Here is a 15,596-nt window from a genome sequence, read left to right as displayed (position 1 = left end):
CACTAACCCTTGTTCCTTTGCCTTAGTGAGAGCCTATCGGGTGACACACAATTAATGGAAACTCTATTGATATCATTTCTTAGCCTAAAATTGCCTGATCTGAGTAGGAAGTTTATTTGATGACTTGCAGCAAAAATCAGATTATCAGTCTGTTTTAGGAGGGCACCAGTGATTTTTAGTTTTTAGGAGTGATGTTTGCTATCATATATTTATCATTCCTAAATACTGAAGACTTCAGATGGAAGAAATAGATGGTTCTCCCATCCATAGACAGTTGATCTTTTGAGAAAAAAGGAAAACAATTTTAATGGCATTTGTAGAGAATTTGAAATGAAGATATATTTCACATATTTGTGTCTCTCCTTTTTCAGAAATTGCTAATTTAATTTTTTTTTCAATTTTGTAAAGAGAAAAAAAAATCCTTGAGGGCAAAGGAATGCTTAAAAGAAACCATTTAAAGATAATTAACGTGCACATGTGAATTTAAAGAATAAACCTGGGTTCTTAACCAATAACGGGGATCAACAAGCTTTTTTTTGTATAGCCCAGACAGTAAGCATTTTAAGTTTTGTGGGCCTCAAGGTCTGTATCTTGAGTATTTAACTTTGCTGTTATAGGATGACAGCAGTCGTAGACAATATGTAAACAAATGACCACAGTCGGGTTTCAATGAAACTTTATTTACAAAAACAGCCAGTGGCCAGTTTGCCAACCCCTGATAGAGAGGATTTGATCAACAAATATACACATTTATACTTCACAATATCCCTTAAGAGACTTTGTTTTCATTTTGTTATATAAAAAGAAAGTATGTAATAATATATCCTATACATATTATATGCCATTTTGAAACTAAATGTAAAACATTTAGAGAAAACACATGAACAAAAATAATTTTACTTTTCAAAAATCGCCTTTCGTCAAGGTCTGTATTCCTGGTAGAATTCTTACTTGGGAGATTGCCTCATACTCTGTTTAGAGTCAGCAAAAGCAAGAATAAATGCTATTTGCTTAATGCAGTTTTCTTTCTTCTGATATGCTTTGCGTCTTTTATGAAGCATATACATCTTTCTCCTCAGATTGATTTATGATTTGTTTTTTAAAATATTGATTGAAAAACGTACTATTTAAGGTCCAAGAAATCAAATAAATTTTCTGGAAGAATTGTAATTTTAATGAGGGAATTTTATTATATTAAGAATTTATAAAATATTAAACTTCACTCAAACTAGAAAGTATTGAAGAATAAACAAGTTGCATGAATAAGAGAGTCAATTATTTTACTTATACATATTTATATACATATACATATATTTTATGTCTTACTGGAAAATTCTTGGTGCTTTGCTGGTTCATTCATTCATTCCTTTATCCATATTGCCAGACCAGTACACACATGGCTAATAGCTGCATCACAGGCTAACTATGCGGGCAGCCACCATAATCACTTGTTGTGTTTGGACATATGGTATGTAATCAAATCCATGATATTAGTATGAGATCCATTAAAAGTCTTACTGCTACTTAAAATCAGTTTTCATGAAATCAAATGTTAGTAAAGGTCTTAGGAGATAAATGGGAAAAAATAATAAATTGTCAGTATGTCGATATTCAACACTTTTCATTCACAAGCATTTGTTCAATGCCTCCTACGTTCAGAGGGCTGTATCAGTCAGAGTGATCGTAGCTGTTGAGCCATGAGTGGAAGATTCAAGTCTGCCTAGCAGTCTCTGAGACAGCACACAGGAAGACTGTTCAACCCAGGGACTTCTCTTGCCAGAAAGATGTAATCTAGTTGAACGGATCCAGAGAAGAGTGACTAAAATGATTAAAGGAATGCTGGGATTCATTTTATGAGAACAGATTGCAGAAACCAAAGTTTACTAACTACCAACAGGGGGAAACAGTATGTTGTTTACCACTAAGTTACTGCCTTCTGATGAATTATTTAACGGGATTAGAGGAGCGAAAGATGCAAATTAAGGAAAAGATTAACCCTCTTCTTTCCCTGTTGGAGAAACAGCAGCAGTAAATTGTATCACAAGGATTCTGGTTTTATATCCTGTTTATCTAGGTTATATGTAACAAAACAATGTATGAGACACAAAGTTCTTGCCTTCCCAAAGAAATAAGTGAACACACCGAATGGGACTAAGGGAGAACTGATTTGTGAAAAGAATAGATGAGGCCAGAGAATAGTTTGTCTCACCACTTCCGTCAGTCACCGGAACGTGGTTTCGGGCCAGCACAAGACCAGGACAACAGTGACAGAAGGATGCTTCCACTTTATCTTTCTCCAGATTTGTGGTTGTTCTAGAAGCTGCATGGGTTTGCTCCTCTTACATGTGCATCCAATTATGACACAGACAACCAGAAGACTGCCAGGGACACTCTTCACCAAAGAGAATGTGGCGCAAAAGTTGTAAAGAGTAATACTGGGACTTTCCCCGTAGCTCTCGAACCCCTGATCACCAAAGTTCCTGGAAGCCCCTCCATTCACCCAGGCCCCACCTCTTCCCAGCTCTGCCTCAAACAGCTCATTTTCTAGGGAAACAGTAGATCTGTTTACAGGATTGAGATTTAAAACCCATCATTATAAAAATATAGTTTGGGTGCAGCTGAATAGAGGATCATTGAATTCATGGATGAGCACAAATACACATGGGTGGGGACAGAACACGAGAGATTTTTTGTCCTTTTCATTTGCTCTGGAAAGGGAATTTCTTCTGTCATCTGCCCCTTCTATAAACCTAATTAAGCAACATGTAGAAAACAATGCCCCTGAAAAAAGTCAAAGACAATTATGTAGTACTGATACGATAAAAAACGGGTTCAAAGCGTTTTAATCTAGCATTTTCAATTATTGGCATATATCCACAAGCATTCATATATTTAGCACAAACTTCATAAAGTTAAATGAAGTCAATCGTGAATGTGGAAGCATGAAATTCTGAGTTCCAAGGCACATAAGGAGCTTGCAATCACATATAATGAGTTAAAAATTATCTGAAACAGCCAGAGCTATATTTAGGAAAAGATAAGGAGTGACACAGAATACATTTTCATAACACTGTTAATTTAACTGATCTGATAGTTGCTGTTGTCCTTGCTTCCTTCTCTTACTAGGGACATCATTCTAATTACTGGGAGGGTGCTTAAAAATTATTGAGAACCCCAAAACCTTTCATTTGTGTGGGTTATGTCAATCAATATTTGCCATATTTAAAAATAGAATGATAATGAAAATAGTACATTATTATAAATAACATATTTTTTAAGAAAAATGACTATATTTTCAAAAACATTAAAAAGTATAATACAAGTATTACTAAATTTTTGCAAATCTTTTTAATATCTAGCTTAATAACAGAACCACTGGAATCTCATGTCTGCTTTAGCATTTATCCTGTTAGAATACCACATGTCATGCAGCCTCCAGAAAACTCCATTGTACGCTCATGAAAGAAGGAAAGAGAAAAAGGCAAATAACATCTCAGTATTATTATGAAAACAATTTTGACCTCACAGTCTCGTCAAACTGTCTTGGGGTCCCCAGACCACACTGAAAACTGCTGCTATCGTGAAACAGCCAACAGCTTAAAGACTTGAGCTCTGGACAAAACCTCATTCCTCAAAGGCACATCATGTAATTTTCTTGATCTCGGTTCTCTTAGGGGCAAGATGAGGTTTGGGACCAAATGATCTCTCAGGTTCCTCCTAATTCTAATATTCTGTGATTCTGTGAGATATGAATGAAAGGGAGACCCACCGGCAGTCTCCTACACTTATTTATGCCCCCTGTGGTTTTCCAAGTTGTACGTGCCCCCTTCACTCCCACACTGTAACTGTCATAACAGGAAATTGACTTTATAAATTAATTCCAGCCAAGCACCTAGCATGACTAGCCCAGGCAAGAAGGGTGAAGTTTCTCTGTGTAACTCTACACACGATCTGCAATGATAAGAAATGACAGCATTCCTAAATGAAGGTGGGATCTGAAACAGAAAAAGGACATCAGTGGAGAAAACTGGTGCAATACAAATCAATTCTCCAACTGTACTGTGGGGGATTGGGATTGGCCATCCCAAGTATGCCTCTTTGGCATGAGGATTTTGGTCTGATTACTTTGAAAAACTGCAGACATGAGAGAAACTCTGAAAAGCAGAAGTTACCCTTTGTAAGAGATATTTACATTTATAAGGGAAACCTCTATCTGTAAAGGTGTCTCCCTCTCTATACCAGGAAGAAGGGGCGATGACCTTATCTCTAGAAACTCTTATCAATGCAGAAGGCAAGGACTTAAATCTGCATGATAACCTTACTCTTGTTTACTGTGCTTTTCTGGTAATCTCTCATAACTGACTCCCCCCACTGCCAACATCCCCCTTTGTAGCTGAAGATGGTATTTAAGATGAGAAGCTCCGCCATTTTGGCAAGCTGTTCAGTTTTCCTGAGTCTCTCCCGTGTATACACGTTATAAAGCTTTGTTTAATTTTCTCCTGTTATTCTGTCTCATGTGAATATGTCTAAGAAATAAATATTAGACCTTATGCGTATGTATATACATAGGTATATGTATATGTAATAAAGTATATGTATTTTTTTAATTCAACCAATTGAACTTGAATGTCAGTGGCCAAGAAATACTGAAGAGAAAATCGCTCAATAATTTCATTTTATTCTGGTCCATGAGATCTCATTAAAGGCATTAAAGTATTATCGTATACAGGGAAGTTTGATAATCAGATTTTTAAAATATCACTCGAGAAATAACAGGAATTAATACTGTCTTTTTTTTACATAGATCAGAAGCAACCACACACTGAGAATAGATACAATACTCGCCTCCCAGATCCTGGTGTAGGCCTCTATCAGCCTGATTGCGCCAATCGGCAGGAATCCGTCCTTCACCTCGCGTGCTTCTCACAGCGACATTAACAAACGAGTTCATCTCTCCCGCCGCCATCCTCTCAGGCTTATTCAGCCTTCTTTTGAGCTGAAAGTTTTTCCTAGTTTGATCAAAATATTGCTCTCTCAAACATATAAGAGGCCTTTTCAGATTCACATCTTGATTTTGATAATATAATAAGATTCATTTAATATAAAAGGCTTCAAATTTCTTATACTTTAATTGTAATAATGCCTTGCCTATTCATATCATAGTTGGAAATATAATAAATTAACGTGTTAATTATGACGTCATGCCAATGGAACAGTTGAAAGAAAACGGTCTGTAAGCTAACTCATTATGAACACTGACAATTTTAATTGTCTTATTCACATTTTAACCTGAATCTCTATAAAAAGGTTAAGCATTCAGTTACATATTTATTATTTTCTACTTACTTTAATCAGTCTGAGATATGACCTGGCATTTAACAGTTCATATCACTTTGAATTTTATGTTTATAAAAAACAACAGTCAAAAGTATATAACTTAAATAAACGCTTATGTCCCAAAATGGATTACCCAGCTCACAATTCCTCGATTTACAAATGACCCTGTCACTCGCCATGGAATCTGTAACGGAAAGCTTGGCTCTGGCAGTAGTGACTTGGAACTGGCAGATGACCATAAACAAGGGAGGAGAGTATTCCCTGAAAAAGCAGCAGAGGAGAGAATCAGAATTTCCAGGAGGGGGAGGGCTCTTTTGCAAAGTACACACGGTTACTGTGGTATGCAGAATTCTAAAGATGGGCCCCCCCAGATTTCCATTCTCTGGTTATTCAATCAAACACAAATCTAGGTACTGCTATGAAGGGATTTTGTTAATGCAATGAAAATCCTGAATCACAGATTTTAAGATACTGGGATAGTGGAGGTGCGTCTAATCTAATCCCGGCAGCCCTTTAAAAGCTGAGTGTTTTCTCTGGCTGGCGGCAGAAGGAAAAGTCAGAAATGGAAAGCACGAGAAGGATCCAGTGCACCATTGCTGGCTTGAAGATAGAGGAGGTCACGTGACAAACAATGTGAGCAGCCCCCAGCTGACCAGTAGCAAGAGAGTGGGGCCCTGAATCTCACAAATGAAGGCCAAATTGGGCCAAATTTAGAAAGAGCTCGGAAATGAATTCCCCAAAGGCTTCACATGAGGGCCCAGCCTGGCTGAGACATTGATTTGGCCTTTTGGGACCCTAAAAGCAGAGAGTCCAGTCAAACTCATTCTGACTTCTGACTTACACAACTGTGAGATAATTAATAGGTATGATGTTTTTCTTTTTCTTTTTTTTTTTTTTTTTTTGAGGAAGATCAGCCCTGAGCTAACATCTGCCAATCCTCCTCTTTTTGCTGAGGAAGACTAGCCCTGAGCTAACATCCGTGCCCACCTTCCTCTGCTTTTTTATATGTGGGACGCCTGCCGTGCCATGGTTTGATGAGCAGTGCCATGGCCGCACCTGGGATCCTGACCGGCAGACCCCAGGCCACCAAGGCGGAACGTGAACACTTAGCCACTGCACCACCAGGCCGGCCCCTAATAGATATTATTTTAAGTCTCTAAATTTGTGGTAATTTGGTACACAGCAGTAGGAAATGAATACAGTCACAAAGAAAGGATTAAGAGTCAGAGTGGCTTGGACCTCTCAACAGCAAAGCTATAATGTAGAAGAAAATAGAACGGTGCTTTTGAAATTCTGAGGGAAAGCAGTCTAAAATCATCTACCCAGTCAAACCATCCAGAAAGTTAGATGATATACTAAGATATTCAAACAATATGGCATCCTTTATTATCATCCTTCTCTCAGGAAGCTAGTAGAGCATGTGCTCCAACGCAATGAAAGCAAACAAAAAAATAAGAACATAGTTCAAGAAACAAGGGATCCTACTCATAGGCAAGGTGAAGAGAAATCCCAGGAGGACAACTGTACCCAAGGCCCACAGGGAAACCATTCCAGGCCAAAGCAGATCTGAAGGCCTGGGAGACGTTCTTCAAACTGATGAGCCTTGTAAGAATAGCTGGTGAGTCTGAAAATATTAAGAAGATATTTAGATGACTGATTGAGAATTTAGGGTCAAATTGATGAATAGTACATAGAAAGACAAGCAAATCAAGAAAACTGGCATTAACCCCAAGGGAAACAAAAACTGGTAGTAAAGGGAAAATAATCAGAGTATAATATTTGGCTGAGCAATAAATAGCATTTATATTCATGATAACATAAACACGTATAATACTGTAAACTTAACAATGTGATTGTATTAGAAAAATAGGGGACTGGAAAAGCAATATTCTGATTCAAAGTTCTGTATGTTCGTCAGAACCTACCATTGTCCTCTGTAGCACTGGCTCCTAGGGAACCAAGCATCATCCATAACTTTATTTCTATGGGAAAATATATTCTAGGTCCTAATCAAGAAACTTACAAATGAACCAACACCATTATCCCACAAAAATAAACGGACATCCCTTTAAAGAATTATTATGTTAGCAGTGGAGAGATGAAACCTAGGCTCAGAAATATATGCCGTCAGCTTGGGGATTCTTTCTGTCCTCTCTAACAGGTTTTCATAAGGTAGTTTCTTTTTTATTTCTTCTCTTTTTATTTTTTTGTAAACTTTAAATTTATTTTTTTAAATGCATAACCAGTAGCCTTACATCAGTGTTAGCTAGGAAGGAGTTCATCTAGGGATAACAGAAAATCCAAAATAATAGAAGCTTAAACAAAATAGAATTTTATTTTCCTCCAAAAATAATATTTAAAGAATAGGCAAGCCAGGGCTCGTAGTGTGAGGGATCCCTGTTCCTTCTACCTTATCACTCCACCAACCACACGGCTGCTTTTTCCACAGGGCCCAGGACTGCTTTAAGACAGCAGATACTGTGTCCTTGTCTCAGCCAGCAGGAAGGATGAAGGGTAAGGGTGGTCACGCCCTTCCCTTTAACATCACAGCACAACCCCCATGCTTACATCTCATTGATCTGGAATTAATCACAGGGCCACCTTTCTGCAAGGGAGGTTGGGAAGTATTGTCACTACTGTGGGCAACCATATTCCCACCTGGAAATCAAGGTTCTGTAACTACGGAAGCCGAGAAGAACGAGCCAACTAGCAATCTCAGGCCCAAAATCTTTTACTTAATTATTTCCCCCACTTAATGAAAGACCATCCTTTTCATAAACGGAAGTTCCAAAATAAATGGTCTGTTTCTGAATTCCATATTTCAACCTGTTGACTTATTTGTTGACTCGAATACTAATACTGCACTATTTTATTTACCAAAAATTTAAAGTATAGTTTAGATATCCAGGCGGCAAATCTTCCTTCATTGTTTCTTTTTAAAAGTTTGTTGAATAGTTTTGTGGCTTTTCCCTTACAGATAACTTTCAAAGCCAGTCTTCTTAAAGCAAAACAAAACCTATTTGATACTTTGAATTTGCATCAATTTCTAGAATATTTGGGGAAAATGGACATCTTTACAATTCAGAGTGTTCTCTCGGGCCTCCTTTGTGGTCTTTAGTTAAGTTACGAGGTTTTGATTATTGTTCAGACATGTAATTTTAAAGCCCATTCCTTCTCTGCTTCAGTTTATTTTATAATCCATCATTATTCCAAAAGTTCATCTACTTTTTCATTCATTCACTTTCTTCTGAAATGACTTATTCCAGTATGCCCTAAAGGCTAGAGGAGTCTCTAAGATAAGGTACTGTTTTCACAGCAAAAAGACACATGCTTCGTGAAATAAAATTAGATACTAAGGCCAAAGCCCTGTGAAGATTCAGAAAGTTCCCAAGTAAATATCTGTTCTGTTCTTTTCAGTCACTATCTGGAAATGTACAAGCTGAACCTCACAATGAGTAATCCTGTTTCCGAAGCCTGCTTAAATAAATGACAACTCATTAAAAATCCAGAATAATTGTTGAGTCATACATGAATCATACAGCAGAGTCCACTAGTCGGGAAAAACTTGTAAGGAAATATTCCTAATAATAGAAAAAAGGTAACTTTGTGAATGAGAAAATAAGAAGCCTAAGTCTGTCTCCAGCTTTTGAAAGTTTTGGTAAATGTGAGCAGAAAACATTTTTCTCCAAGAAATAAAAAACAAACAAAAATATTTATTTATCATAGAAGAAAACATAAATGAGTTGGTCATCCAATATTGGCTAAGCCATAAGAAGATGCTCTAACTTAATGACTGAAGCTCTGGAGTCAATGACCTTGAAAAAGACTATCACCCTCAACTGCAAAGGATGTGGAAATGCAATTATGCATTCAACATGAAGACCTGTGAACTCTTGGCACGTTCGGGTTTCTATTTTGATTTTTAGTTAATGGCTCAACAAATATTCTGGGACATATAATCTCTTCAAGGTATTCTCAAGGGTTGTAGAGAAACAAGGATGAACCAAATCCAGATCTGGCCTAGAAGAATCTGCCATTCGGTGGAGCACCCAGGCTTCTCTTAATTACCTAACCCAAGGGGGAGTGCCAACTACACTAGACACACAGATTTTTAAAACAAAATAAGACAAAAGCACTGACAGGGGAAGCAGGTTAATACAAAGCTGTTTGGAGGAGTCACCGTTGGAATGCAGCCTTGAAACAGAATTTGGGGTTTGTCCTTTTGAAGATGAGGGTGAGGAAGAGAGGGGAAGCCAAAGCTCTGAGCTCGCTGTGCACAGGACACAGGCTGATTCTCAATCTAGCGAGGCATGAAGGGAGGTAGACAGAAACAGAGAGTTCAGATCTTGGTTTTCAGAGAACTTCCTACCTGAGAGGTCTTCCAAACATTGAGCATTTTGTTGTTTTCGACTGAAGCAAAATGTTAAATTTAATCAGAACTGGGCTTTAGAAAGATTGATTGAGGGCCCAATTTGTAATGTGAATTTATGGGAGTATTAAGGCAGAGAATGGAGTCTAGGGGCCAAATTAGAAAAGGCCTGTAGCTGCCCAGATGACAAGCATGGCCAGCAGAATTCTAAGAAGGCCCCCAAAGTGCCAGCCCTTGGCATACACACACCTTCCCCCAGTTATTCAGTCCAACACTCTTCTAGGTGTTGTGTGAAGGGATTTTGTGATGTAATTCAGGTCCCAAATCACTTGGTTTTAAGGAAGAGAAGCCATCCAGGAGTACCTGACCTCATCACTTTGAATCTGTGCCCAGAAGTCATGGACAGGGAAGTTAGAGTCAAAGCATGAGAGGGGTTCCACAAGGGAAAACTTTCCCATTACTGACTTTGAAGATGGAGAACAGGAAACGTGACCTCTGGGAACTGAGAAGGGCCCCCAGTCAAGAGCCAGCAAGGGAATGGGCACCTCAGTCTTACAGTGAAAACCGCAGCTCACTTCTGCCCACACCCTGAATAAGTTTACCAGTGGACTGTACCCCAGGGTCTCCACACAAGAACTCAGCCTGGCCCACACCTCGTTTCCGACTCAGGACACCTCGAGCACAGAACTAATCATGTCATGACATGATGTCTGACCTACAGAAGCTGAGATATCATAAATTTGTGTTATTTTAAGCCTCTGGGTTTGTGGTAATTTGTTAGCAGTAATAGAAATAGTGATAGTAATGAAAAGTAGTACTTTATACCATTTTAAAGTCCCTGCTCTTTACTAAACCATTTATTCAGGACACGCTCAGAGAAGCCAGCATTTGGGAACCTGTTTGTCCACTCGGCTTCTGAGAATGAGAATACATTTCAGTGAATTTCAGTTGTTAGAGACCTGCCCAAAGATTTAGAGGTGAATGACCTGATTATTTTTAAACACTTTAAAATTATTCACTCAACAAACAAAAGTTGAAAAAGAGTTGAGTAACTATCATGTAAGTTAATTAACTCGTAGGGAATAATAAAAGTGAGTAAGCTTTGCAGTTAAGATCACTGCATTTGCAGAGTCGCTTTGGTGTCATATTCAACAAGTACCTTGATTTCTTTCCGTCGCACTTTCCTTCTCTGTAGTATAGAAACGATTACTGCACTAATTACTTCACAGTATTGTTACTGGGACCACATTCACTAAAATATACAAAGGAATCTATAAGCTGTGAAACATTTCACAGATTTTAATTATAATTGTTACTGGGTCTAGCCATAGTTATTTGTCTGCAGATCACAGATTGTCTCAATGCACTTAAACTAGCCTAAAATATGGTTGTGAAGATTTTACAAATTTTATTTTATTTCTAGTTTGAATCAACAGCATACTTAAAATAGTGCCACATGCACATCTCAGAACTACAAAGTAAACAATTCAGGAGACCAGTTGGTAAGTAAAGTAATTGGTATTTTATCCTAAGAAAAATAACGTGACGCTCAGTCACCGACGCCTAGATATATTTACAGAGGGAAAAAAAGCAGACATTTGTCTTATAAATATCTTGAATTTGAATCTTAAAATTAACCGCAATCCAGTAATCTTGACCTCTAAATCTGATTGGAGACAAACGTACTTTTAAAATGGAGCTTCAATTACACATACTGTATGTCTTTTCAAACCTGAAACTGATTTCAACATATTGGAGAAGATTGAAGGAAAAATAGGTCACTTCATCAGGATTTTCCAATATATCGGTGGAAGAATTCCTCGTCATGACCTTTTAGGTAAAGCACTTAAGAGTAAGTAAGCAAACAAATTTGAAAGAAGAAGGAATTGAGACAAAAATGGCCCTCACAGGAAAAGAATTGCAGTTAGAGAGGAGCGTATTGTCACATACAGTGAATTATACCAGGATGCTTCCAGGCAAACAGTAGGTGGCAACATCCACACAGTCTTGTTTTTGCAATAAGACTGTTGTATAACATTGAGATCAAACAGGCTAATGAATCATGAAACACGGGACTTTCCACCACTCACGTATTAGAAGGGATTTTTATGCGCGAACACATTCTTTGTTTTCGTTCTTTCTATTTTAGAGTATTATGCTATGCCTTATCTGAAGGACTTCACTAAGATCATTAATCTTAAAAATGTTTTATTCGTGAGTCATATAAAATTGTTCATCTAAACGAAGGGACAGAATATTTTCTCCTCACATGAGCTGGCCAGATGAGGCGGTTGAATTAGATAAGGATGAGAATTAATGGGACTATGGATACTTTTTTTTAACTTAAAAAAAAAGCCCTAGTCTGACCTCAATAAGTAGAGTTTGCTCCAAGCTGCTCAGGAGGCACATCCGGTGGTCCAGAGAAGGCAGAAGATGCGTGAAATTTTCTTCTCTCTTTTGAGCACATACAGCCCACTCTGCTTGTCCCCATAACGCTGAAGCTGAGGACATGGGACCCTGAGTGCAGGGCTCTAAACTCAGACGCCACGTTAGGATTTAAATGCTGGAAGTCTCTGTGGCCTTTGAAGCCCGGGTTTATTTTATTTTCCAGGATGATGAGATTTGTCACTGAATGTTTTCCTGGCTGGAAGTGAGACAGCAGCTCTGGAGGCGAGCAGAGGTTCTGCTCGGTCACCTCAGAGGTCAGCGCAGCAAAGGGGAAGGAAATGGGGCAATCCGGCCAGACCTCGCTGTCGCTTTCCGTGCGTTACACAAGCAACAGGCAGGAGGCTGGCACACACACAGGGCAACCTAATCCTGCGCACCCAGCCGGGTCTCCTGGAGAGGCAGTGGCTCCATCCCTGTCACAGTGCCTCTCTGGATATGCTCAGAGATGTTTAAGACCCTCCCTGCCAGAGAATTAGTCTCTACGAAAGAGTACTTTTTAGGGAACCATTCAAAGTGAAATTTTCTGCTGTACTCTTTACAATTATTGAAATTTTTTCCTACCTCACTGATCTTGGACTTGGATTTACCTTTAGAAAGAATGAATAGCTGCAAAGAAAAGAATGGGGAAAAATAAAGTATTTTATCCCTACATTCTTTCAGCAAATGTAAATTGAGTGCCAGACAGGGTTCTAAGTACTTGGGGTACAAAAGTAAATGAAATACATCGCGTCCCTTTCCTCGTGGAACTTAGAGCCTGGTAGGGGCAGGCAGAAATTAAACAAATAAGTGGTACATCCTCTGTCACATGGTGTACTCCTTTCCTAGAGCTGCTATGACGAAGAACCACAAATTGCATGACTTAAAACAAGAGAAATTTATGGTCTCAGTTTTGGAGCCTAGAAATGCAAACTCAAGGAGTCTGCAGCCCACGCTCCCCCCTGAAACCTGTAGGGGAACTTGCTTGCCTTTCCCTGGCTTCTGGTGGTTTGCCCCAGTCGCTGGCCTTCCTTGCCTTGTAGATGCATCACCCCAATCTTCCATCTTCACACACACTGTCCCTGTGTCTCTTCACATACTCTTCCCCTGTACATGTCTACGTCTGTGTCCAAATGTCCTCCGCCCCACACTGGGGCCCGGGTATGGTTTGGGGTCAGACACAAGTGCCCTGCTTGTCAGGTCACAGGGCAGGGCCCTGGGCTCCTGTGACAGTTTTCACTTGCCCTGAAAGACACGCCATACCACAGGGAGCAAGTTACTAAATAGAAAATGCACAAGACTATGACAGGTAGAAAAAGAAACCTGGGAAAGAGGGAAAAGCATTCTTCCTGCTTTTTGAGCCTGCATTTTCATTTTTCATTGAGCCCTGCAAATTACACAGCTGGGCCTGCTTGTGAGACAGATTTTTATCACACATAATTTTTGTGCATACATCAGAAAGAAAATATGAGACAAATAGATGGGTTCTGTCAGAGTGGACCGCCTAGCCAGTTTCTCAAAAAATGTTAGTTTGGGGGCTGACCAAGTGGCACAGTGGTAAGGTTTGTACACTCTGCTTAGGCAGCCCAGGGTTTGCCGGTTCAGATCCCAGGTGCGGACTTACACACCACTTATCAAGCCATGCTGTGGCAGCGTCCCACATATAAAATAAATAGAGGAAGATGGGCACAGATGTTAGCTCAGGGCCAATCTTACTCAGCACAAGAGGAGGATTGGTGGCAGATGTTAGCTCAGGGCTAATCTTCCTTAAAAAAACAATGTTAGTTCATTCTCTTCAATTCCATCAATGTGTTGTTCTCTTTCAACAGTGCAAGTTGTTAAGCTACAAATGGGCGCATCTCTATCCGACTTATCTAAGAAATTAGAGAACATACCTTGGATGCTTTTCTTCCAATAATTTCCCATTTCTAGATGCTTTGGAGCAGATCTAAGGTGGGTCCCTGACACAGCAATTAAAGTCATACAAGGCCTTGTCGTACAAGATCAAACAACATCTGTAAACCACTGAACCAAGAGATTTGATTTGTAAATCAATGGAAATGACATTTCCCCCTAAGGAGACTCGTATCCAGAACAATGAGAAGTTTCTACTCTGGAAATGATTTGAGACTTCGAGCTACCTTAAATTCTTTTTAGAAATAAGGCATAAATAAAAAATCAATGTAATCTCCTTTAAAGCCATCTGGTGTTGATTTTTCTGCTGTACCTCCTGAGAACTTAAAAGAGCCAAAAAGGGAAGGAAGCAATAATTCTCTGTTCACTGCAGCTGCCTAAGTAGTCACTAAAGTTTTTTCTACATTCACCTGTAAATGAGAACCAGCATTCAAAACCATGCATGTTTTATTAGTGTAAAGACGTGTTAGCCAAATATGGAATGATTTATGTTGCTATGATCCAAGGCTGATGACTTTTGGTCCTTTTAAGTTGCTGTAATTGAGCAATGAAATTTCTCATGTCCAGGGTGATGGTGGTGGTGCGAGGAAAATAGAGGCCCAAGAGTAGTTTTGTTAAAGAATTGCTTATTCCTAGTTCATATTTTTATAGCACCAAACACATTTTTCTCTTAATCTTTCCTTTTGCGGAGTAAATACAGTATTCCCAAATCTTTCCATTTTTCATGACAAAGTCCTGTACCCTAAGCTGTCTGTGGTCACTGATGTCCGCAGAATCTTCTTCAGCTTGCATCTCCTTGAGGTGTTGGCTCCACGTGTGTGTAACTCATGAAGATGGATAGGCAAGTCTTAGACTGAAAGTCTATGGTTATGCTACTACTCCTGGGACATTTATTGTGCAAAAGAGCTGCTGTGACTACAACAGAGCCCTCTGGGGTCACCACATCTAGGGGACTCCAGGAAGGCAGCCCTCAGTCCCAGGCAGAGTAGGCAGTTGACTATGTGGCAAAATCAGGAAAATCTTCCCAGCTCTCTGAAAATAATACCCACCAAGACGTGAGAAAGTCTTCAGTGAGGCTTCACGTCTTTGGTCAAGCTGACCGAGGGCTCTGTCCCCACAAAAAGGCAAATATGCTGAGAGAGGCACTGTCTTCTCCTAACCTAACTCACTTTAAATGAGTTGATCAGGTTTTTTTTCCTAAGAGCAGTTTTATCTCAAGTGTTGGGGAGTAAGTGATAAACAGAGAAGTCAGAGAAATGGTTGGGCACGACCCAGGGTAAATTCAGGTTGAGTATAGCAAATAATTGACCCTACTTCACAGTTTTAACTAGAGCTCCTCATGCTGATGGTAAAATGTAAGTTATTTTCACCTGAGTTTCTTTTAGGACATATAAGAATATAACAGAGAGAGGAATAACAGTAAGAATTAAATAGAAACACTAGATAAGCACAGGATCTTGTAATTTCACAGCTTCTGCTATATGGTATCTAAGGCACCATGAATTACAAAACATACCCTATGTACTAATAAGAAGGAAAAGAAAAAAAGGGG

General features: G+C 39.1%; 1 protein-coding gene across 3 annotated transcripts in view; it reads right to left on the bottom strand.

The window, feature by feature from the left end:
• The window catches only part of LGSN (lengsin, lens protein with glutamine synthetase domain), an 81,933-nt gene that overhangs the window by 32,017 nt on the left and 34,320 nt on the right, over positions 1–15,596 (bottom strand). Inside the window, exon 1 of one of the 3 annotated variants that reach the window (XM_014831371.3) lies at positions 12,074–12,355. The exons of the other annotated variants lie outside the window; for them this stretch is intronic. Within the exon in view, the coding sequence (XP_014686857.2) occupies positions 12,074–12,217 (144 nt within the window). The 5' untranslated portion in view covers positions 12,218–12,355. Of the gene's footprint in view, positions 1–12,073; positions 12,356–15,596 lie in introns of those variants that run through there. 3 annotated transcript variants of the gene reach the window in all.

This window comes from Equus asinus, chromosome 8 (genome assembly GCF_041296235.1).
Source record: "Equus asinus isolate D_3611 breed Donkey chromosome 8, EquAss-T2T_v2, whole genome shotgun sequence".
NCBI classification, from domain to species: Eukaryota; Metazoa; Chordata; class Mammalia; order Perissodactyla; family Equidae; genus Equus; species Equus asinus.
Note: the sequence above shows the minus strand (reverse complement) of the source record. Positions and strands in the feature narration are given on the sequence as shown.